General features: G+C 38.0%; 1 protein-coding gene across 1 annotated transcript in view; it reads left to right on the top strand.

The window, feature by feature from the left end:
* Nucleotides 1-18,560, top strand: part of LOC118856745 (cytochrome b5 reductase 4) — a 103,281-nt gene extending 84,721 nt beyond the window's left edge. The window contains exons 15-16 of the mRNA XM_036767209.1: nucleotides 9,362-9,526; nucleotides 16,695-18,560. Coding sequence (XP_036623104.1) covers nucleotides 9,362-9,526; nucleotides 16,695-16,749 — 220 coding nt within the window. The 3' untranslated portion in view covers nucleotides 16,750-18,560. The remainder of the gene's footprint in view (nucleotides 1-9,361; nucleotides 9,527-16,694) is intronic.
* The last annotated feature ends 7,681 nt before the right edge of the window (nucleotides 18,561-26,241 follow it).

Raw genomic sequence — 26,241 nt, 5'->3', positions numbered from 1 at the left:
TGCGGCCTGAGGAAAATCACATCACTTCTCTAGACCCCATTTTGCTCGTATTATTCTTACTGCACCTACCTCACCAGTGAGCTATCAAGTGCTGTCTGAGAGAATATAAAGGTTTATCTAGAAAATTAAGGTACTGGACTAGATGTTTTCTAAGGTCCTTTCTAACCCTAAAATTCTCTGATTATATAACCTCTTCTGCTTCTTTAATTTTGTACATGTTATTGTTAACTCTATTATAATCTTTAGCTGGTTGAAGTTATTAGAAAAGAAAGATTTAGTTTGCCTCCCTAATTTTCTTTCTTCATCCAGTCTTGCTTATTCACCTTCATCAATAGTCCAGGCCTGGAAACAGACTCTAATCCAGAGTAGCCTAAGTATGGAGAGGCCCATCACCAGAGAGTGTTCTCAAGGTGATGAGCTAATGAACCTGAGATGTGATCTGCATCAGTAGTGGGAGTATTCACACTGAAAACATGATTCTTTTGACCTCCTCTGAAATGGAGGGGATCCATTTTCCTTTTTCTAGTCCATATTAGGAGTGTCGACTGGTGCAGTGAAAAGAGCAGAGGACCTGGATTAAAATTCTGGTTCAGCTATTTATTCACTGCGTAGCATTGGCTGAGACATTTAACCTCTTTGGGCCTCAGTTTCTTCTGTAAAATGGGGGATTGGACTACCTGACCTCTGAGTTTCCTTCCAGGTCAAAATCTGTGTCTTTAAGATCTGTGATTTCATTGAAGGGGGAATTCCTAGTGTGGAGAAACTCCTTCTACTAAAGCAGATAATCACCTTAGAAGCTTAGAGAATTGTCCAGGGTACTGAGAATCACACAGCTAAAATGTGGCAAAGGCAAGGTTTGAACTTAGGTTTTCTGAATTCCATGACCGTCTGTCAAAGGTCCAGACACGTTGGAGAGTAAGAGAAGGTAGAGCAGAGTTGAGTAGAGAACAGTAAAAAGTCATGCTGGACCTCATTCCATTACTGACTTCCAGAAAAGTTTTCTTTGAATTATTTGCTTGTTTTCTTTAGCAACCACATGTTTACATGTCAATAGTTTTCTTTACCAGGCCAAAACTGATGTATTACATTTTAGTACTGGGTTACTTTTTGAAAGCTTATTTTTGGGATAGATACATCTTAGTATTAGGTAGTATTTGTGGTTATTTTTTATGTTACCTTACATCTCGTGAATTAACAATATTTATATTTAAATGGGGTCATCCAGTTCAACTTGTAACTCAGCCTTTGCAGTCCCCTACATTATCATCTTCAGCAGGTGGTCTTCCAGCTTCTGCTTGAAGAGTTCTTCTGAATTCTAAGCATTTTACAAAATAATTGAGTCAGAAGGGTTTCAAGAGATTTCCCAATTCTTGCCCTTTGAATAGTAGTAGCAGCAGTTTTAGGTTGTTGAAAAGAATGCTGGCCTTGGAATTTAGAGACCTGTGTTTGAATTCTGACTCTGTCACCAACTGTGGGCAAGTCTTAATATCTTCCTTGGCCTCAGTTTTCTTCTCTGTGTAACAGGAATAATACTATCTTTGCTATCTTCCTTAAGGTTGTGAAAAAGTACTTTGTCAGCCTTCAAGTGTAATAGAAATGAAGTTTTATTATTATCACTTTAATCATTGAAGGCAATGGGTTACCCTCTTTCAGAAATCTTCAGAAGAGGACATTGCTCAGTAGTCTTTGGTAGTTTGTTCCAGAGTTAAAAATCCCTTACTAAGTGTGATGTTTTACGTCAGTCTCTTACACTGTTAAAACCTTTTCCTTCTATTCTCTGTGGAGCTGGAAAGCAACTGATTAGCACGACTTCTAGTGAATAATCTTATATTATGTAAATAATGGCCCATTGTTTCTTCTGCTGCCTACATAATAGCCTGTGTCAGCTGGATGGAACCTGCCTCAAACCTGTGCATGGCCAGAGTGCAACAGGCTAGAGGCAGGAGATTCAGGAATCAAACAGAAGTTTAATTTCAGAGCCAGGGAAACAGCTTGCAAGTAAGGAGGCAGATTAGACATATGTGCTGGGGCCCTGCTCCTAGTGGGGGGATCTGAGGCAGTGTGGGGTAATCTCAATACTTTACCAATGGCTGCACAGTGAGCTGTAGCCCTGATAATGAGGGGTGACAGCAACAATGAGATAAGTTTGATTCATAGCGGAACATGTGACCAGAATGTAGGTACTTGTCCAAACTTGTCTGAGTTCAGAGAACACCTGGTGCTGGTCAAACAATGCAATAGTTATATGAAACAGTTGTGGGATTTTGCTGTGGCTGAGATCATCCAGAGGGTGAGCACAAAGGATTGTTGTTACGCTGAGCTCAGGGCCCAGCTTACTTGCTGGGTCTCAGCTCTGGAAAACGGGGTGTCTCCTAATATCTTGACATTTCTCCCTTTTGGCCAAAAGGAGAGTATAAGCCAAGATGCCACAAGAGGCCGGTTGGGCCAAGACAAGTATTTTTATCCCAGGAAGTCAGTTCCTTGTGGGGACCTATTGGCCAAGTGTGTCCCAGGTATCACTACCAGCCATTGTTTGCCTGCATACAGAAAAGAGAGAGGGGCCAAGCATTCTTAGAGGAAGATTCTTAAGGAATTCTTAGAGGGAGAAGATGCCAAACACACTTGAATCAGGATCGTGGTGGCTGGGCACATAACAAAAGGGAAGAGGAGAACAAACTGGGACAGTATACTCAGCCCCTGCCAGGGGTAAGGGCAAGCAAAGTGGAACTTTTTACTTTTTTTTCTTTTGGAGGCCTTCTCAGCACTAAGGCAATCAGGTGCCTTTGAGTGAGTCTTGCCTTGTTTGTAGGAAGGCCCACACCCTTTTACTAATTAGGTCAAGAGAGGTGTGAAGCACTCTGATCTTGAAGATGTGTTTAGCCTTTTGTTTGGGGGCTCACTCATTGGAAGAGTTTTGGTGTGGAGACTGGATAGCCGTTAAGAAGGCCCTTCCCTGCCCGCCCCCCCCCCCCACTTTGAAAACCCAGATGTTGGTACTTCTCTCTCTCTGGTAACTATGTATGTATAGCTTTTGTCAGATTACTAGAAGCTTGTCTGTTGATTTGTGTTATTTGCTCTGTTTATATTTTCTCTGTTTGTAATTTCTCTTTATATTTGCTCTGAATTTCAGGGTGCTGACTTTTTCCCTGAACTAAGTGAATGATATATGTGTGTGTGTGTGTGTGTGTATACACATGTATATATGCATGTATGTTAAAGTGAGATAGTAAACCCCTTAAAGTTGCTTTCCTTAGAAATGCAGATCAAAGAACCTGTGCTAGCAGCCCTCCTGTGTGCTGGTGTTATTGGTCTTACACAGCCGCAGTGGTGGCAAGTAGCACTGTTGTTACATCCAGAATCTTGGGATAGTTCTCTCATCTGGATGTCAGCTGTTTCTTGGTCCATACTAGACGAACTTTGAGGTCCCTGGAGGGTTTTGCTATACACCCAGGAGAAGGGGCTTTTTTTAGATTATCCAGGAGTCCGCACCCACAAGTTTGACAGCTGTGGGAGTAGTCAGAAGGACCTGGTAAGGGCCCTTAGAAGACATATGGGTTCACGATTGTGAAAAAACTCCTTGTAACAATGCAATAAAGTTTTCTCACAATTCCCATAATTGCGTACATTAAGTCAGGTCACATCACCGTCACATTGTAGATGACAGTTCTTAGAGGGCTCACAATGGACTAGTTTTGAGAAGGGAGATTTATATGTCACCAGGGTAACCAAGAAAACTTAAACATCTTGAAACAAATACCAAAGCAATACAGTGGTTATCACCAATATTAACTAACCTCAAGTCTCCTGGTATACTAGAAACCCATTCTCAATGTCCATTTAATCAACACATTGATATCTTTTCTTGAACAAAAGGCTTTATTCTCAGGATAGCTCTAAAAAGGGCTCTGCTTCTCTGGTTCTAAATCCAGAGGCTCCTACATAATTTTGAAACTTCAGAAAATTTCGGTTTATATACTATTTCCTGTTTTTATCCTTACTTCAGTCTCGTACCTGATATAATAATCTTTTAAAAATTTATGAGGGTGCAACTACAAAATGGACTCTTCTGCCCTTTAAGATTATCAGATACTTTAAAAGTGGGAAAATAATTTCACTTTCTTTACCATTATTAAGAAAATTTATGTGTAAACTTCCTTAATCCTTAATAAATCCTTAATCCAATTCTGAGAATTTATTACTAAAACATACTCAAAGCCTGAATTTCCATGATAAATTTGGAAGCCAATCATATACATATGTGTATAGTTCTTAGAGAAAACAGTCTAATCCTGTTGCTTTCTCAAAATTTACTATTCCATTTAATTAGAAAACTTCCACATTACGTCTTTGTCTTATTACTCTGTTTAATCATTTCCCCCTTAGGAGGATATCATCCCTGTATTACCATCTGACCACAAATAGAGGTTAAAATAGAGGTTAAAATTGTAAGACATTCATACTTGCGTGCTATTGTAATAACTCACAGATGTTTCAGTATCAGCCTATTATCTAATAGATTTAGTACTGTCCTTTAAAAAGTTCTTGATTATAGAAATTGGCTACATAAGGACAAAGAGGGTTATAGTTATAACAGTGTCATGTATCATAACACTCTGTTTGATTTCAGGCATGAGTCATATCTGACAGCCAAACACGTAGTCACAGGGTGTTAAAAGCAAGGCTCAGGACTAACCAGGTGGGGAAATTTCCTTTTCAGAAAGGAAACAGCACAATGGGGAAATAGAGATGGGAGGATCCTCCCTAGCTGTGTCAGAGTTGTCCCCAAAACTTTTCCCAGGCACAGACATCTACCTGTAGCAGTTTCCAGACTGCAGCAATGCCATTTTCTACTATTGGCTTCATGACAATTCAGATGACTATCCCTGTAATCAGAGCTCAAAACAATAGTAAATTATAGTACCAGGAATTTTGATCTTAAATAGCAAAATTTCCCTAACCACAACTTAGAGCTTGAGTATCTTTCCTGATGCTTCCCTAACAGTTTACATTCCAATTTTTCTTTTACTTATAAATTAAAACTACCCATATTCTGGGGCTTCAGACACACAGCAAATACCTGATAGTTGATTCATCATTAATGTGTTGAAGCTATATCTTTAAACCACCCTATGTACTTTCATAATAGCCAAGAATTTCAAATGAAAATTTGCTATTATAAATTATTATTGTCGTTGGCTTTATAACAAAATATACCTCATTAAATATTTAAGTTTTCAAATATCTATTTTTATCACATCCGTTTTAAAATTTTTTTGTCTAAGCATTTCTGTTACAGTGCTCTCTCAAATTTCACAATATAAGAGAATTTAGAAATACAATAATGAGATAAACATGAAGCAAAACTTCAGATGACATCAATTGCATTTCCAAATTATCACATATAAAAATCATTGATCTTATTACTTTTGGTATTTTAAAACCACTTTAGAGTTATCAGGCATGAAACAATTATATTCAGTTAAAGAAATAATGTAGTGCTTAGCATATGCCAATCACTGTGTTAAGCACTCCATAGTCATTATATCATTTGATCCTCTCAACAACCCTGGAAGGTGGGTGCTATTATTATTTTTCTCTTTACAGATCAGGAAACTGGAGCAGAGACAATATACCTTGCTTAAGATTACACAGCTAATAAATTTCTGCAACTGGAACATAATTCAAGTTTCCCTAAATTTTTCCAGCATTTTTTTTCAACATCTGGATTTGGGAATCTGATCTGGGATGAGAGGGGTTAACGAGGAGAGGGTAGGTGACCTGGGAGAGTCCGAGGAGTCCCTTTGTTTTAAACAATCTCTTCTCTCTTCATGATCAGAAATGTTAAGGGAGGGTTAACAAGAAGTTGCTATAAGGTGCAAACTATTTGCCTATTTTGTTCCTTTTCCTCACTCTGGGATTACTTCCAAACTAGCTGCCTTCCTTCATTGCCCTAGAACAATAAAGCTATTGATCTTGCCGTTTACTTTTAAAACATTTATAAAATCTAATCCTTATTTTTCCTTAAAAGATACGCTACAGAGTGGTACCACAAAACTTAACTGAGACATTTCAGAAGGGAGTGAGTTCCTGGAATTACCCCCAAAGTCTCGAAGTTCTGTCCTGAAGTCTTAAAAATTATAAATCTCCAAACCTCCAAAATCTGCTAAAATGTTTTTAGTAGTTCCACAAACTTTATCTGACTTTATTTCTGAAATTCTAACATAGCCAAAGCTGAATGACAGGAAAAAAAAAAAAAACTCTTGCAGATGTTTTCCGTTTCTCTTTTCTTATAAGCTAATCTCCCAGGAGAAGCCTAAAATGGGAGTTAGTTCTGCTAACCTGGGACAATTGCTTCAACTATGAAAGTTCATTAATCTTTCCCAGTGTTCTAAACTCTCTGGCTGCAGTCCTTAGAAGTTTTTCTGGCTGGCTGCATTTTAAATCTTTCAAGGTAATACAATCTAGTTCACAACACAAACACAACACAGATATTTTGCATTTTACAAAGACACAAACACACAGACAAAATGACAAGACAGGTGCAAATAGACTCAGAGAACTCTAACAAAGCCCGCAATTACAATTCTAATTTTAGCCAGTTCGACTGAGACACACAATTACTGAGATGTGCTATTTAAAAAAAAAACAGTCAGAGGTTCACAGTTGCAATTTTACAGGGGCCTGTAGTTTAAAAATAGCAGAGGCATGCAGAGAGGCCAGTTAATAGAGGCGTGCAGTTTAAGAAAGGATATCCTTTCCGGAGTGATCTGACTCGGCCACTGGAAGGGCCCTGGAGTTTTCCTCACAGAGAACACTGAGCTCAACCAAGGCTTGGAGCACTGGAAAAGGGACAAGGGCAGAGGACTCACCAGAAGACGTGGGATCAGACTCTGGAGAAATAAATCTCCAGTGGTGCCTGATCTGTTCCCACTGGTACTGGAGAGTCCAGTGGCCCAGTTCCATGTCCAGTCCCACTTTGGACACCAATTAATGTCAACTGTATGGAACTGGCCTCTAACCTGTGCATGGCCAGAGTACAACAGAGCAGGTTAGAGGCAGGAGATTCAGGAATCAAACAGAAGTTTAATTTCAAAGCGATGGAAACAGCTTGCAAGTAAGGAGGCAGATTAGACATATGTACTGGAGCCCTGCTCCTAGTGGGGGGATCTGAGGCAGTGTGGGGCAATCTCAACACTTTACCAGTGGCTGCACGATGGGTGGGCTGTAGCCCTGACAATGTGCGGTAACAACAACGAGATAAGTTTAATTCAAAGCAGGGCTTTACGACCAGAACATGAGTTCTTGTCTGAACTTGTCCCAGCTCAAACAACACATGGTGCTGGTCACAGCAATACAATAATTATACGAAACAGTTGTGGGATTTTGCTGTGGCTGAGATCATCCAGAAGGTGAGCACAAAGGCTTGTTGTTATGCCAAGCTCAGGGCTCAGCTTGCTTGCTGGGCCTTAGCTCTGGAAATATCTTGACACTTGGGACTCAAAAACTGACATTAAAAATGCACCCGTTGAGTGAGTAAATCTACTAGTTATTGAGTGTAAGAAAAACGTTCTGATTATCATCTTTTATTTGTTGGGTGCTCTTGAGGATATGCCGTTAAGTTAAGTACTTACTGCCAATTCAGAGATAAGCCTAATAGATAAACATAATAGATAAGTACCTTTGGGTACTTATTGCCAAGACAGGGAACATTGACAATAATTCATATTCTCTTGTAGTTTTGTAACTTATTCAGGTTTCATAGCCATGTGGAAAATAGAACAGAAAATTTGTAGACATTTTATTGTTAATGTATCGAGTTATTTGGCCTTCTCATTGGTCTCCCTACCTCATGTCTCTTCCCTTTCCAATTCGTCCTCCACTCAGCTGCCAAAATGGTATTTCTAAAATCTCTGTACTTTAGTGGCAGATTTTAAGAGGTATAGTTTTTGCTCTTTCAGTTGAGTATCTTGAATTGATTTTGAATCCTGGTCTTTGTGAATGAGTTGCTATAGCAAGAAAGATAAAGTGAATTACTTTTGTTAAAATTTCTAAAAGTTAAACAGGAAGGGCTAATATGAAATTGGAGAGTCTTGTCAGAAGCATCACCTTTTCAGGAATGTGTATTTCCTATTCATTAAAGTCTAACCAATTCTCTGGGCATTTGTAACATTGTGAAAGAAAATCAGTTTTCTGTGACATTTGGTAAATTGAATAAGGGCATAATAACATGGTAATAAAGTCATGGTGCCAGTACCCTTGGTCAGCAGCAATGAAAACTATTGACTTTGGTTTTTCTTGTGACTTAGATTATCAAGAAGGCAATTGCTGCTATTCTTCAGCCGTTAGCCTGAATGTTCATTGAGACATTTACAAGCAGATTTGATTCACTGCTGTTAAAATGAACATGGTGATAATGTCAATGATTTTTTTTCTGAAATGGATCAAAAGAACGTGGCATAATTTGATATTTTAAATTCATTATATTATTGACTAGCAATTCAAATAATAGGTCACTGCACCTCTGAGAAAATGAGCTTTCTTATGGTTGAGTATTTGGTAGCATTATTGTGATTTTTCTCCATTATTTTTTCCATTTTAATGATGTCATCCTTTCTGCTCACATTTTGTAGTTTGCATTTGTTATCATTGGTAGAAGATTATTAATAGAAATATGAGTTCTGAATTCTCTTGGAACAACTTTTCTGATGTATCTGGAGAAAAAGGCAAAGTGTTTCTACTTAGAGTTCATAAAATATAATGCTCGGTAAACTTGGATTTAGAATTTTGAGTATCTATTCAGTGACCTAATATATTCTTTGGGAAGTACCTTGAACTTCCTACTCTGTGAAAAAAAAAGTGAATTTGGGAAAAGAAAAGTAATACTGTAGAAATTATGCAGAAAGCTAAGGAAAACAGCGATTGGCTTATTTGTAAGACTTTAAACTCAGAAGCCTGGGGTTTGAGTCCTGGCTTTTTCACTCTAATGAGCTAATGTTTTGTGGCCTTAAGCAAGTTTCTTCACCTCCCTAAGTCCCGAGACCCGAAGTACTAAGTACTAGGTAGCTGTAGATACCGCGTGAGACAATGTGTGGCAAGAATTACATAAATATAGGGGCTATTTAACATACACCATCCCTAACTGTTTTAGGTTAGCAGTATTTTACGTTGTGTGTACTCATCTGCATACAACTTGTACACCATAGAATGTAATTTCCTTGGGGGCAGAGATTGTTTTGTTTATGCCCCCAACACCTGGCGCAGTGCCTGTCACACAGGCGACGCATCATAAATGTTTGTTGAATTGAACCGATATATATTTAGGAACAATGTGTAACTTTTTTTTAATGTGCTCTTTTTGTAGATTTGAAGTTGAATTTATTCTCTCGGAGCCCACCTGTGAATGGACAGGCAAACAGGGAAGAATTTCATTACCTCTTCTTTCTGAGTTTGTAAAAAGAAGCTCAGAAGACTCTGGAGTCCTCATCTGCATTTGTGGGCCAGCACCATTCACAGAACAAGGAATAAGGTAAATATGAATACAAAAAAAATGAATTGCTAACCATAAAAATATACTTTACATCATACAGTTGCAATTAAAAGGTAGCTACATAGTTTAGTGCAGTGGTGTCAACTCAAATAGAAACATGGGATGGAGTGGTAGGGGCTCTAAATCATACACAGGGTTCCCTGTGGGTATATATTGACTTAGAAAACCATATACTAATGTCTTGTTCTATTGTATTTTAATTTATTTTGTTAAATATTTACCAATTTTACACCGGTGCAGGCTATGTCTTTGACACCTCTCGTATGAAGGATAGAGTGCTTCCTTGCATATACCTACTTACTAGGTATGTGACCTTGGGCAAGTCACTTAACCTCTCTAAGCCTCGATCTCATGTGGAAAATGTGGATAATAATAGCATCAGCCTCACAAGCTCGGGAGAATTGAATGAGATAACATATGTAAAGAGCCTTGTGAACCATAACAAGTTACATAAATGTTAGCTAGTGTTATTATTCGTTGCAGAGTTGGAAGCAGAAAGAGTATATTATTCGCTATGAAAAAAATCAAGAGATGGCCAGCTCCCTGAAAGGATAAAGGAGTATAGATGAATTCACCAACCCCACTTTAGTCATTTACTTTCAGCCTCTTACTACACTTTTTAACAGAAATGTCAACAAGGAACATAAGGCTGACTTGTGGTTTGGTTCTTTCCTCTTCTCTTCACTGTCAAGTGGTGCAAGTACCAATAAACAATAAAGTGGTTGAAAAAAGCCAGGCATTAGGCAGAAAAGGAGGAGCAAAAGCATGAATTTCCTCTCATACACAGAAATAATCAATACATGAGTAATCAAGAGGTGATAGTAGTGGACAGCATACGAGACTATTTGAAAATGACTCTTGTCTGATTCCATTTTATAATAATGCTTGAAAATAGTCAGACAAACAGATCCATTATTCAGAATTTATGAATGGTTTAAAAGGGAAATGTTCCAGAACTAAGTGTACCTTTTGACCTCGATACCACATGCCACACAAAATTAGATTTTTTTTTTCCTTATGTGACCAAAAATAAATTTTCTAAGTAGTGTTCCATCTTAACTGTTTTACTTTATGGTTCAGTAACTAAAAAGATGGAAACCAGCAGGAGAAAGATCTTTTTCTGATTCTTGTCACTAAGTTTCATTTCCTTTTTAGTCTAAAAAAAAGTAAATAACACACACATATATACACACACACGCATATATATGTGTTTAGAACTGATTATACTGTATACCATGTGTAGGAATATACAAATTATATTTGTGTGTTTATGGTATTGTTAATAATAGTCATTAGTTCAGGTAATTTAAAACATTGCATTGTCAAAAGTAACTTCTATTAGGCTTTAGAATGGTCATCTTGAAGCAGATTTGCTTTTTTGATCTTAGTTTGTTTAGGTTCATATTAAAATGAATTTGAATTTCCTTAGCTGAACAGTGAGGAACTGAAGTCAGATGGATGATAACAAGAAACCAGCCCAGGATTTTGAATTTGTTGCAGATAATTAGTCCTCACAGTTACACTCAGGAGCTGGTTGTCTGTATTTAAATTACAGCAGTTATTTAAACCTCTGTGTATATTATATGTATAAACAATAAAGTGAAAGGACAAAGGAATAAACGATGGAAGAAATGAGCAAGAAATGGGAGCAACTTATTATTTCTCATACTTGGGACATGTGAGAAGAAAAGCATATAAACATGGAGGAGGGGTTAGGATGAATGAAGATATCACCTCACTCATGATAATATTTGTAAAACACTTAGCATAGTGCCTGGAACATAGTAGGTGATTAATGCTTGTTTCCTTCCTTCACTGTCATTGGAACCAGGCAAAGGAGCACTGAAATACACACACACGCACAAATTTGGTGTAGAAATATATGAAATGTAAAACAGTTAGGGACAAGGAGAGAAGGAGAAATGGGTGTAAGAAGAAGGGTAGGATGCAGGAGGGAACAGTCACAAGTAAGACAAACTTCACAGAAGAAACATTTATTACTCTTAATAAATGATACTTAGAGAACTCTAGAGATTCAGCTAAAAGAATTACTTGATGTAGTTAATAACTTCAATTAGTAAATCCATAAAAGTTGTCATTCTTTTTGCATGCTGCCAACATAACCCAGCAGGAGGAGCCCAGCAAAAAAATTCCATTCAAAATATCTACGCACCTTTCTAGCCCCAGCTCCAGCTGTGCTATAGCAGCTGCTGAGATATTGATACCCAAGATGCCATTTATGAATTCCTTTAAAGGAGGGAATAGTAGTAGCTTAAAAAGTTGTCTGCATTCCGATATACCCTGACCTGGTAGACAAGAACGTACCCAGCTTCCATGTCATGAAGCCCATGCAGTTTGCACGGAGACATTTCAGTTGGTACCTTACCCATGAGGATATTCGGTACCTCGAGGATTGCCTTTGCCCGTAAATTGAGATCGTACCTGCCATGCTTTTCAGAAGTCATCTGGAGACAGACAGACCAAGGCCCAAAGGTCTTGAGGGTGAGTGGCTTGCACAAGTTACCTGGGGTGAAGCCGACAGAGACACATACAGATAAAGTGTCATTCCCCGTGACAAGAAGGCTGAGGCTGGTGCTGGATCAGCAAGCAAATTCCACTATGTGGATCTGGTAGTAGAAGTGGTCAGCCTCCCTAATAAAAGAGATTTGTTCCATATCGAATAAAATTTAGGAGAAAAAAACAACTACAAAATATATAAAATATCTGGGTGTCCAGCTTCTATGCCATACATAGGAATTATATAAACACAACTATAAAGCACTCTTTTTAAAATAAAAAGACTTAAAGAATTGATGAGAGATTAATTTCTTATTTTTACGCTGTGCCAATATAATACGGATGCCAGTGCTACTGAAATTTATTTATGGATTCAATGCCATTGCAGTCAAACTCCCAGAGTTAATTTATAGAACTAGATAAAATAATAACAAAATTCTAGATGAACAGAAGGTCAAGATCAAAGGAGATAAATAATAGGAAGTAAGGGGCCTTGCAGGACCAGATTTCAAAGTGGTTTAAAGCAAATAGGAAAGTTCATCAGTAGATCAGTTTGTTAGGCAAGACCCTGAGACAATCGAGAACAGTAGCACATTGTTTGATAAATGCAAGGACACTAATTACTGAAGTAAGAACTCCATTTTCAACAAAAAAAATTGTTAGGAAAATTGGAAAGCAATATGGCGGAAATTAGATTCTGATTACGTCTCCTTCCATATGCTGCGTTAAGCTCGAAATGGATAGATGACCTAGCTATTAACAGTCATATCATAAACTAGAAGAGAAGAGAAAGACAAAACTTTGACAACTACAGATGGGAAGGAATTATTATGGAAAAGAATACTGACTCTGGAGTCAGAGAAAATAGATTTAAATTCTTTCTCTGAAGTGTACTGTCTATATGACCTTGTACAAGTCATATAACCTCCTTAATTTGAGTTTACTTTTCTGTAAATGAGGGGGTTTGGCTCAATGGTCTGTCAGGTCCCTTCTAGCTCTTGTTCTGTGAACTTATGAGTAGATAAAAGACAATTCTTATGATATAGAATTGAAATTTTTGTTCAGACAGTATTAAAGCATTTATAAATAAAAGGGAAACAGTTAACTGTTTATTGCATACTTCTCTGAGGAAGACCTGGTATCCAAGATATTTAGGGAATTCATAGACATATACGAAAACAAGCACTACTACCTAATAGATAAATGTCAAAGGATATGAACTGGCAATTTTCTCTTTTTTTTCTTTTAAATTTATTTATTTTTAGTTTATAACATTCAGTTCCACAAGTTTTTGAGTTTCAAATTTACTTCCCCTCTCTCTCCTCCCCCATCCCCACCCAAGATGGCATGCAATCCGATATAGGTTCTACATACACCTTCACACTAAACATGTTTTCACAATAGTCAAGTTGTAAAGAACAGTAACCAATGGAATGAAGAATGAGAAAGAAGAAACAAAACAAAACAAAAAAAAAGAGAGAGCAAATAGTTTCCTTCAATCTGCATTCAGACTCCATAATTCTCTGTCTGGATGTGGATTGCTTTTTTCATCAGGAGTCTTTTGGAGTTGTCGTAGAACCCTGCATTGCTGAGAAGAGCCAAGTCTATCAAAGTTAGTTATCACAACTACCATGTGTCCATAATTGTGTATAATGTTCTGGTTCTGCTTCCCTGGCTCAGCATCAGTTCATATAAGTCTTTCCAGGTTATTATGAAGTCCATCTGCTCCTCATTTCTTTTGGCACAATAGTATTCCATTACATTCATATACCAAAAGTTGTCTAGCCATTCCCCAGTTGATGGGCATCCCCTTGATTTCCAATTCTTTGCCACCACAGAGAAAGCTACTATAAATATTTTTGTACATATGGGTCCTTTTCCCACTTGTATAATCTCTTTGGGATACAGCCCTAGAAGTGGTGTTGCTGGGTCAAAGGGTACGCACATTTTTATAGCCCTTTGGGCATTTGAACTCTCAGTTTTCAAAAGAAGAAAGTAAAGCTATTAACCACATGAAAAAAGCTCCCCGTCAGTAATGTGAGAGACATGCAGATTAAAGCAACTCTTAGTTTCATACCGATTAGCTTAGCAAAAATGACAGGCATTGGAGAGCATATGGTCATCATAATGCACTGTTAGTGGAGTTTTGGATTGTTCCGGCCATTCTGGAAGGCAATTTGGAATTTTAATTACTAAACTGAATATACACACCCGGTGACCTCACAATATTCCAAACAGGTCAAAAGAAAGTGAAAAGACTTGCCAGTACGTTCAAAAATAGCAACAGCAGGATGTTTTGGGTAGCCACCGCACCACATTGTGTGTTCTTTCCCCTATTATAAGTAAGCTCCTTGAGGTCTAAGGACAGTCTTGTTCTTTGCGTTTGCATCTTCATTGCTTAGGAGTTTCTGGCCCATAGTAAGCACTTAAATCTTTTTCATTCAAAGAAATGGAAACAAATTGCTTGTGTAACTTTTATCAGTTGTTAATGGTTCCTTGTTAATCCCTTAACAAATTATGGTATGTGAATATAATAAAATATTTTGTACCACAAGAAATGGTAAAAAAAAAATAAAAATAAAAGGGATGGATTTAGGAAAAACAAAACTTTGAAAGACAAGTTGGATCTGTAATGACCAGTCACAACTTCAGAAGACTAGTGATGAAGCATTCAATTCCTTCTCAGTTCATGCACAGGCACTGCTTTAGTTCATATAATCTGTTGCCTACATTACTGTAATGACCTTAATTCATCTCATTGCCTTAAGTCATACCCCACTCCATCCTCTATCCTCCATACAACTGACAAAATTACTTTCCTAAAATACAAATCTGACCATATCACTTCCCTACTCAGTCAATTCCAGTGGTTCCCTATTTCCACTGGAATAAAATGTGAACTCCTCTCTTTAGCTTTTTTGTTGTTGTGGTTCAATCATTTCTGACTCTCTGTGATGTCATTTGGGAGAGATACTGGCAAAGATATTGGAGTGATTTGCCATTTCCTTCTCCAGCTCATTTTACAGATGAGGAAACTGAGGCATACAGGGTTAATTGACTTGCCCAGAGTCACACAGCTAGTGTCTGAGGCCAGATTTGCACTTAGGTCTTCCTGACTCCAGGCACAGCACTCTATCCACTGGGCTACCTAGTTGCCCCCTCTTTAGCTTTTAAAATCCTTCAGAACATGGTCCCAGCCAACCTAACTTTCCAGCCTAATTGTGCATTACTCCCCTTCCCACACAGATCCAGCCAGACTGTTTTTTTTTTCTGTGTCCTTCATATGCTGTATTCTCTCTCATCTTAGAGCCTTTATACTGACTGTCTCCTATACCTGAAATTCATTCCCTCCTCTCCTCTACCTCATATAACCCCTTTCTTGCTTTCAGAAAGCTCAAGCATCATCTTATATCTAAAGCTTTCCCTGCACCCTCACACTTCTTTTCTTGTATTTAATTATATTTTTTTTGTGTTTATTCTCTTTATATTTATTCCACATAGACTTATTTATGTGCTTGTCTCACCCTGTTAGAATGAAAATGTTTCCCAAGTGGATTTTGTTTCATTCTTTGTATCCAGAGTACCTGGAACAGTGCCTGGCATGTAGTAGGTACTTTATAAGTACTTATTGGTTGCAGTTTTTGGCATATAGACAACTGAACTGCAATTCAAAACTGAAACCTATGAGTTCTGATATAGCCAATGTGAGAATATGATTTGCTAGACTATAGTTGTTGCTATGGAAGGATTTTGGTGGGGTTGGTGGTGGGGGTGTCCAGGAGGAAGAGTTGTTAAGAGAAAGAAGGAGAGGTATTGATACTAATGCAAAATAAAATAAAAAGAAAAAGACATTAATGAAACATTTAAAAATACTCAGAAGAGAGCCAAAGAAAATTCAAAAGAGGACACAGATAAGTAGGGGAGTGTTGGAAATTACTATGTACTTTAAAATAAAAATAAGTTGTACTTTTAAAAAAAAGGGCAGGTAGTTGGCTGCAGTTTAAATTTTTTTTTCTATATTTGCTGTGGGCATAGAGATAGCCTTAATGTTGGGGTGGGGTCGCAGCTAGATAGTGAAGTGGATAGAGCACCAGCCCAGAAGTCAGAAAGACTGATCTTCCTGAGTTCAAACCTGGCCTCGGACATTAACTAGCTGTGTTCCTCTGGGCAAGTCACTTAACTCTGCCTCAGTTTCCTCATCTGTAAAATGACCTGAAGAAGGAAATGGCAAACCACTCCAATATCCTTGCCAAGAAAACCCCAAATGAGGTCACGAAGAATTGGACACAGCTGAAATGACTGAACAACAACAAGTGAAGGAAGAACAGACATTTTTAAGAGTTCTTTTCTGAAATATTTTTAGACACCCTTTTTTCTACTTGGCTTTACATGCTATGCATATTGAATATATATTTTATAGAGTGGGTAGTTATTTCTGAAATGTATTGGTTATTTTCCTCTTAAAGCAATTTAAGGATAGTTTTAAAAATGATTTTGTCTAGGTTAAGTGCTTAGCCCGACTGAATCTATTAGTGGCATGTTGTTCTGATGTTTTTGGCAAACTGTTTACTTTTTCCTTTCTCCTTTCTGATGACCCTAAAGAAACATACATTTTGGTTTTCTCTTTCAGATTGCTGAAGGATCTTAACTTTTCACAAGAAGAGGTCCATAGTTTTACTGCATAAGGAAGAGTTCCTACAGGATCTTGCCAAATTTATGTAGCCGTTTCTGAGTGCTTGGATTTTTTTAAAGGAAACTTTTTTTTTATACACATAATATAAGGTGACTACAAGGCCAGTCTTAGGGTTTCTTCAGTGATATGCAGCCATGTCTTCAGTAACATCATTTGTCAGACTTTATCTTGGCATCTCGACTGATTTTACTACTACTGTTGGCTTTTCATCTGGGTAGTTCATTATGGAGACAGTATTTATGGCTCTAGATGAAAAATGCTACAGAATCACTTTTAAACGATTCACTGTTCTACTGTAAGCCCATATTATAAGTATTTTATGATTCATGAAGTGGTAAAGGGTCACTTTGATCACATTTCTATGCTGTAAAATGTCTTCTTAGCAATACAGTCTGAATTTTACATTGCACTGTTAACTCAGGAAATGATCACTTAGGTTCTTGTTGTTAGTATTAAACCATGGAATGTTATGACTTATTAAATGATCCAAACAAGATTTTTTATGTATATGACATTGATACAAAGTAGAATAAAATTATATGTAGGTATTTTTTAATCCTTGTTGGGAATGTGATGAATGTAGCAAGGTTGGACCTCCAGCTCTAAACTCCAGTGTCCCTCTATGTATAACTTCAGAGCTGGAAGGGACCCTATGAGTCATCAGATCCAATATTTTCATTTTATAGATGAGGAAACTGAGACCCGGAGAAGTTAGAAGTAAATAGTTTATCCAAGGTCACAAAGCTAGTTTAGTGTATGGCAGCTGGGACCTAGAACACAGGTGTCTCAACCCCCGGCTGAAAGATGTAGCATCTGAGAAGAGCTCAGGGAGAGAGAGCTATGTAGAACTTTGGATAAACCTGCATGAAAATGCTTGGTTGCATGACGGAAAATAACCCAAGATAAATGATAATAAAAGAGGCAGGTGTCACTTCTTTAAGCAAAATCAAATGAAAAATCTGGGCACATCAGCACAGAGAATGTGAGTGACTATCAGCCAGAAGAAAGCATTTGAAAGGTGGTTCCATCAGGGGAGTAGTGAGGAGAGGGAGGAGAGAGAAGAAGGGACAAGGGAATTCGGACTAGGAGTGAGTTAAGTTCTGATGCTTTATTTTTGAGACTGTTTGGTTGTCTGGTTTTATAAGGAACATTGTGTAACTACTTTGTTCCTTGCTTGTCATTCTTCCCTTACCTCACAGTGGGGAAATTTCCTGAGTGGGGGTGTGAACAGTTTATTCTTTCTCCTCACCAATATTGTAGAGTTCACCTGCTTCCATGGAGGCATGCAGAAAAGGGCTGGCAAGAGAGCTAAAATGAAGTGAACGTGGATGGGTGATTTTATTGAGGGCTGAGTAGTGAGGTAAATGGCTGAAGTCACTTGGATTTTTTCAAGTTAGCTTAATGTAATATCATGTTGGACATTGTTTTCATAGAGGCAAGGTAAAGTCTAAATTTACTTTACAAAATTTCGCAACTAGATAACTGGTGCTGTGGGCAGGAACCATCCCTCATCCTCCCAATCCTGACTGAAAAACCCTAAATTGAAGAGGGATGGAAATGAATGAGATTCTGCATTCTATTAATGCACCTGCCTCTAACTAGCTGTATGACATGCGACTTAAACTTCTTTGAACCTTGTTTTTCCTCATCTATAAAAGCAGTTTAAGTTCAAATCTTGTAAAGCCCATAAAATTATTATGCATTTCAAAATGTCCAGAAAAGTCTTCCTCTACCTCTTTGTGCCCCTCTAACTAAACTGATTTTCCTTAATTAAGCACCAGCATTAAAATAAATAGTTACTTATTCATTTGTGTGTTCTGGAACAGTAGAATTTCCTGCCAGTGTTCATTGGAAATGTGTTTAATCTACATTATGGGGTTGCATGGGCTAGCCTTATATCTTAACCACCTCTTTGTTGACTTTTGTGCAACTTGTGACATTGAGGTCCTATCCTGTATATCCCTTGGCTTCCATGATACTAATCCCTCCTAGTTCTCCTCCTGTCTGCCTGCTCCCTCTCAGACTCCTTTGAGGTTCTTCTTCCCAGGCCCCGTAAGTATGGGTGTACCTGATGGTTCTATCTTTCTAACCTTCTTTTCTCTATATATCCTCTCCTTTGTCTCACATACTTCCTGTAGCTCCAGTCCCTTTTCACAATGACTCACAAATCCCAATCTCTCCCCTGCCGGATATCACTTGGCTTTCACATAGACAGCATAACTCTCACGTGTCCAGAAAGTGAATTGAGAGGCAGCTGGGACACACAGTGGATCGTGCCCTGGGCCTGGAGTCAGGAAGATCTGAGTTCATATCCAGCCTTCAGAAACTTCTCAGCTGGGTGACTGTGGGCAAGTCATTTAACCTCTTGTCTGCCTCACTTTCCTCAGTTGTAAAATGAGGAGAATGATAGCACATGCCCACCAGCCTCCCAGGGTTGTTACTCCCTCCCCATTCTAAACCCAGCCACATCTAACTTCTGTATCTCTGTTGGTGGCACCGTCATCCTCATAGTCACCAAAGTGTGAAACCGAGGAGACATCTTTCACTCGTCCTTTTATATCATTCCCCCCATATTCAGTCAGTTACCAAATCCTATTGATTGCACCATGGTAATAACTGTTCCATAGATTTCTTATCAGCCTCACACTGCCACTGCTCTAGCTCAGGTCTTCATCATCTCTTTTCTGTACTCTTAAGAGCTCCCTGCCTCTAGTCTCTTTCCTCTCCAATTCATCCTACCCACAGGTGCCCAAATATCCTTAGTATATAGTTCTCTGAATATGTCACACCAGAAACATGTCAGGGATCTAGATTTCATTGAGTGAGGGAGTTCTTTCACAGCCCATCTATGACTTAGTTGCCTGAAGCTCAAAGAGACTGACTTGTCCATGCTATTAAGTGTCAGAGGCAAGATTTGAACCAGGACTTTGTACCTCCAATTCCTAGCCTCTGTTCCATGCTGTGTCTCAGCCATGTCGCTCCTCAAAAAACACAAGTGTCTCCCCGTTTCCTTCACTGTAAAGAACAAAGTCTCAAGCCCGGCTTTTAAGGGCCTTGCTCTGTCTTCAGCTTACCTTCCCAGCCTTATTTCACTCTCCCTTCATGCAATCTCTATTTCAGATAAACTAGATATTCCCTGATATAATCTTAGATTCTCTCTGACCTTTTCATGCACATTCTCTCATCTCTGCATTCATACTGATTGTTCCCTATTCCTAAGTTACATTACCTCCTCAATTCTGACTCTTGAAATTATTCTCTTCCTTCTGAGTGAGTGGTCCCAGGTATCAACTCTTCCATGAAACCTCCCCAGAGTCTTCCAGTTAGAAGGGGTCTCTTCCTTCTCAGATTTTCCTATAAAATTTTCTTCTTCCCCTTTTCCTTCATCACTTTCTAACTTGTTACATACTTATTTATGTATGATCACATTCCCTCATTGGTCTTTAAATCCCATGAGGGCAGGGATTATGTTAGTTTTTTTTTTTAATCTGTATAGGCGCTCAGCACAGTGCCTGGCACATAGTAGGTGCTTAATAAGTGTTGGCTGAAGTGAATTTGAATTTAGACATTATTTTCCCCTCCTACCTCCCCACCTTGCACATATCCTTTAGGACACAACTCTTTGTGGAACTTCACACCTTTTGGAAAAGTAAGAAAGAATATTTCCAGAGGGCAATGGAAATCTGTTTTATGTAAAAACAGATAAATCTTGAAGTTTCATGTGTTTTGCTGAAATGTTTCTTTCATAATTTAATCAGATTAAAGAGAGGAAATGCCTAATTTTGAGGATTCATTTCCACAAACCCAAAAATTTCAGTGGTCACAGATTAGATCACCAGGCATGATACAGGTAGAGAAACATCACAGGGTATTGTGTGTGCATAGAGTTGACCTTAAATTCCAGAAGAATTGGGTTTAAGGCAGGAGTTCTTAACTTTGGCACCTTATATCCCAAAGGGGTCCATTTATAGATTTCAAGGGGTTCATAAACTTGGATGAAGAACAAAATATATATTTTCACTTACAGTGGAAACTTCATAGGTTTCCTTTGTAATCCTATGTATTTTATTTTATGCATTATCTGATAGACATTCTGAGAATGGATCCATAGTTATCACCCCATTGCTAAAGGAATTCATGACAAAAAAAAGGTTGAGAACCTCTTGTTTAAGTACTGCCTTTGATGCATTTAAGCTGTGTAATCATGGACAAGTAATTTACCTTTCAGTGCTCCAGCATCTTTAAGATTCTAAATTCTAAGTTGTCGGTGGAAGGGAATTCTGCTCAGGAGTCCACTACACTAATGAAAGCAGAGTTTTGGGGGGGGGGGTAGAGAGAGAGAGAGAGAGAGAGAGAGAGAGAGAGAGAGAGGGAGAAGAAGAAGAAGAAGAAGAAGAAGAAGGAGGAGGAGGAGGAGGAGGAGGAGGAGGAGGAAGAATCATCTAGTTACTGAAAATTCAAATAAAGTGTATGGGTGCTTCAGGATCATTCTGCTTTGGAGAAGGGCTGGAGAGATCCCACACAATAAGGAGATACTCCTGTTGGGTTAAGCCACCTTGGAAGTTGTCAAATAGAATTCTAGGATGGCAAACACTGCCCTAATAGAGTGCCTAAAGAGCATCTCTAGTGCAAAACAGTTTAGCCAGCAAAACCCTCCAGAAAAATCAGAGGTAGTCCAATTCATGTGATAACTCCCAAGTAAGAGATCACCCAAATGCCACATGGGTATGTTCGATACCCTTTACTTTCCTTGAAAAATCAGTGGTTTCTTCCCATTGTTAAATTGCTCTCCTCTGAGTTCTCATCTGTCTATATCTTTCTAGTAGTTGAATGTGAATTTCAGCAACTTGCTGAGGCCAGTTTTACACAATAGAGCAAGGGAGGAGTCCTCCCTAGCTTCTTAATCTAAGTTGATCTCAGTACTGTGAAGTACACAATATGCCTGATCCAGATCACTTTAATAGACTGATTAGAAAACATTCACAGAGCAAGGAAATGAACTCTCTGAAAGACTCATGTCCCACTGGACACCAGTGTTCAGATCTTGATTGGATTGCCAATGCAAATGAGGGTTTTAAAAATTTGTTCTTGGTGGTGGTGGATTTCTGCTCCCACCCCCTCACTGTTCTTCCATGATCGTTTATCCATGCTTTTGTTATTCAGTTTGATTTCTTGGCATGAAAACCTCAGAAGAGACTGCCAGTCCACAGAGGTTCACTTAAAATGGTTGATCATGTGAAACTGCTCTACAAATTCAACTGGAGTCCTTTTTTTTTTCTTTTAAGACAGTTGTTGTTGACTCTTTGCATTGTTTTTTTAATAAACTGTTTTGCAAGTATTACTTTAAAGCATTGTGTTTACCTGACTGAGCAATTAGAGCTCAGGTGGGCTGCTGCTTGTTTTCTTGGGATTTATTTAATTCTTTAAGCCCATGGCTGTATTTTCCAGTTGACAAATGAAAGCATTCTGCCAGAAACCTTTTATGAGAGAGAAGAGGGACTGAAGATCGGGGGTGAGGATGGAAAAGGGAGATGGACAAATAGGCACAGAAAATGAGGCAATATTTTATTAGAAATTGCCAGGGTAATTAAAAAAGAAATTTTATGAGGTGTTTTAAACATCTCAACCTAAAAATGATTTATATAATTTATATAAATAAAAAAATGAAAATAAAAGTTACAGTATTTTTTTCATTTTATAGCATTTCAAAGATCACAGAGCTAAAAAATATTTTAAAATATTTCTACATTTAAAAAAATTTTTTGAGTTCTTATCAGCCAATGGCTATAAAATTGTGCATACCCTTTGATACAGCAATACCACCACTAGGGCTGTATCCCAAAGAGATCATAAAGAAGGGAAAAGGACCCACATGCAGCTATTTTGTGGAGGCAAAAATTGGAAATTGAGGGGATGCCTATCAATTGAAGAATGGCTGAACAAGTTGTGGTATATGAATGTAATGGAATACTATTATTCTGTAAGAAATGATGAGCAGGTGGATTTCAGAAAAACCTGGAAAGATTTACACGAACTGATGCTGAGCGAAGTGATCAGAACCAGGAGAACATTGTACACAGCAACAGCAACATTAACTATGATAGACTTAGTTCTTCTCAGCAATACAATGATCCAAGACAATTCCAAAAGATTTGTGATGGAAAATGTTAGATACATCCAGAGAAAGAACTATGGAGTCTCAATCCAGATCACAGCATACTATTTTCACTTTTTTTGTTTTTTGTTTTTTCTTTCTCACAATTTTTCCCTTTTGTTCTGTTTCTTCTTTCACAACATGGTTAATGTGGTAATATGTCTAACATGATTGTACATGTATAACCTACATCAGATTGCTTGCTGTCTTGGGGAGGGAAGAGAGGGAGAGAGAAAAATTTGGAACTCAAAATTTTACAAAAGTGAATGTTGAAAACTATCTTTACATGTACTTGGAAAAGAAATGAAATACTATTAAGGAAAAAAAATTAAATTCTAAATTCTCCCTCCTTCCCACCTGCCCCCTTGGGAAGGCAAGCAATATGATACCCCTTAGACATATGAAGGCATGCAAAATATATTTTTATATTAGCCATGTTGCAAAAAAAGCAAGAAACATGAAAAAAAGTATATTTCAATCTGTACTCAGAATTTATTAACTTCCCTCTCTGGAGGTGGACAGCATTTTTCATCAAGGATCTTTCAGAATTATTTTGGATAATTTTAATGATCACAGTAACAAAGTCTTCCACAGTTGGTCATCATTATAATACCGCTGTTACCGTTACAGTGCTCTGGTTATTCTCATTTCACTTTGCATCATTTCATATATGCCTTTCCAGATTTTTCTGAAACCATCTTGCTCGTCATTTCTAATAGCACAGTAGTGTTCTGTCTCAATTATATACCATGACATGTTCAGCCATTCCCCAATTAATGGGCATCCCCAAAATTCTGTGCCATCACAAAAGGAACTGCTATAAACACTTTTGTACATATAGGTCCTTTTCCCTTTTCTTTGATCTCTTTGAGATATAGACCTAGTAGTGGTATCACTGGGTCAAAAAGTGTACACAGTTTGATAGCCCTTTGAGCATAGTTCCAAATTGTTCTCTAGAATGGTTAGACCAATTCACAGCTCCACCAACAGTTCAGCATGTGCCCTATTGTCCCACATCCCCTCTAGTATTGTCATTTTACTTTTCTGTCATGTTAGACAATCTAATAGGTATGAAGTTGTATTCTGCTTCAGAATTGTTTTCTAAATACATGTTTCATTTGGCAAATAATTATTACAAATATTTAAGCGACTCATTGCTACTTTTCTATGTAAACTAACAAGTTTACTGAGTCGAAGCTTTGGCTATTAGCCTAGGAGGAGAAAGTTAGGCACCCTGTTTTATGTGTACTGGTCTCCCAATTCACAATACATTGCTGGTGCCCTGCCTTCCTTCCCAATACCACTTGGGAGAATCTAAACAAAAAACATCCTCATGAGTTTCAGCAAGTTAGCCATGAATTTCTCTATTGAGAATATTTCTTATATTTAAGAATCGAATCAAAATATGGTTTTCCTTTTAGGGTCCCCATATCTAGGAGAGCAGCCATTTGAAGAAGAAGCTTGCTGCCCCCTTCTCCCCTCCCCCAACAGTCCCTGCTGCAGTATCACTCTGCAGGGTAGTCATGCAGGTCTGATCAAAGCACACCATTAATAACATAAATGTACTCTAAGTGATGCACAGTGCAAGCTAACAACCCTTGTGCGCTGTAATAAGCTCTAATCAGTAATATACTGTCCAAAAGAGGAGAATGGCATGATGTGTAGCATCTAATGCATGTGAGAGTATAAATGGCAGGTTATGGGTGAAAATGAAAATAAAAAAGGTAATTGCCCAGATAATTTCCCTTCCTGTGATTTGTCAACTTGAACTATACCATTGCAACCTAGCTTGAACTGGAAAAACAAAGAAAAATTTATTTTCCTCATATAGCACGTTTTTGAAAGTGGTTCTTAAAAGTTATTCTTAGCATCTCATTTAGTCATTCAAATAACATCTCTTTGCTGGGTATTTTTTTCCTATTCTCTCTTTCCCTCCATCTCATTTTTGGAAAAGAATGTTAGCTTTTGCCATCAGGGATTACTAACTGAGTTTGCCATCTGTGATTCAGATAATATTGTAAAGGAACTAATATTCTGAAAATATATGAGAAAAAATGTACTTTTGAAAGGGCTACTTCCAAAGAGCTATGGAGGTAAAGCATAAATATTAATGGAAAAAGTTAACATTTAGCCTGCATATTTTTAGAAAAACATTTAGAACATTTCTCCCATAATGGTATCCTCAATTTGAGAGGTTCTTAAATTGTCGTGTTTTTAATTTAAAAAAGAGGCCTAGAGGAAGAACTCCAACATCTTGAGTAGATGTTCTATGGAAGAACATGGACAAGAATCACAAAGAATAGTTTGCAGTCCGCACCAGTAGAGGGAATATCCACAGCCCTGATATCACAGATCCATTGAAGTAACTTCAACATTTATAGGGACAATAACAAACGATACCATCCAGCAAATTCATTGATTAATTTTTAAAGTACTATTCGTATCTTCTGTTTTTACATTATAATCATTTCAAGGTGGCACAGTGGATGGAGCACTGGGCCTGGAGTCAAGAAAACCTTAAATCAAATTTGGCTTCAGACACTACCTGTGTGTGAGTGAGCAAGTCACCTAAACCCGTTTGCCTCAATTTCGTCATCTGTAAAATGGGGAAGGATAATAATAGGACCCACCTCCCAGGGATGTTGTGAAGATCAAATGAGATGATTGTAAACCTCTTAGCACAGCGCCTGCCACATAGTGCTATAAAAATGTAGATAATAAGCTCCCTGCCCCCCGCTCCCTGCCAGGCCCCACCTGCCCATCTGCACGGTGAGTGTTCCAAGGGTAACAAAAGTAGTTAAATAAAACCAACCAACCATCAAGCCAATTTATTCAGCTACTTGGTGCTGGTACATCCTTACAAGTCCACTGGAGTTCCATCCTCGTCTAAAACTAGGCATTCTCTAGGGATCAGACAGGTTTAGGAGGGAACACATCAGATGCCCCACATTTATTTACAAAAGGAAGTTAATTTCTCTGTGCCTATTATTTAAAACAGGGCTGTCCAATCTTAAGTTATCTCAGGGCCGCATTAAAATAAAATAATTATTCGAGGGCCACACCCAGAATAAAAAATACAGTACACTAATAGAAAGTGGGAGAACACACATCATCAATACAACAGGTGAAGCACGAAAGCAAACACAAAACAACAAAACGACAACACAACAGTATAAAGGTAGGTGTGTACTGACTAGTCTGCATTGTACAGACAGAATACATCCCACAGATCAACTGGAAATTCCATGCGATATGTTCCATCTGTAATAATGCTTAAAAACACCAAAGAAAATTAAATCAATGAGATTATTTATTAGTGATGGAATTAAA

The sequence above is a fragment of the Trichosurus vulpecula genome, chromosome 7, assembly GCF_011100635.1.
Source record: "Trichosurus vulpecula isolate mTriVul1 chromosome 7, mTriVul1.pri, whole genome shotgun sequence".
NCBI classification, from domain to species: domain Eukaryota; kingdom Metazoa; phylum Chordata; class Mammalia; order Diprotodontia; family Phalangeridae; genus Trichosurus; species Trichosurus vulpecula.
This window is presented reverse-complemented; position numbering and strand designations above follow the sequence as displayed.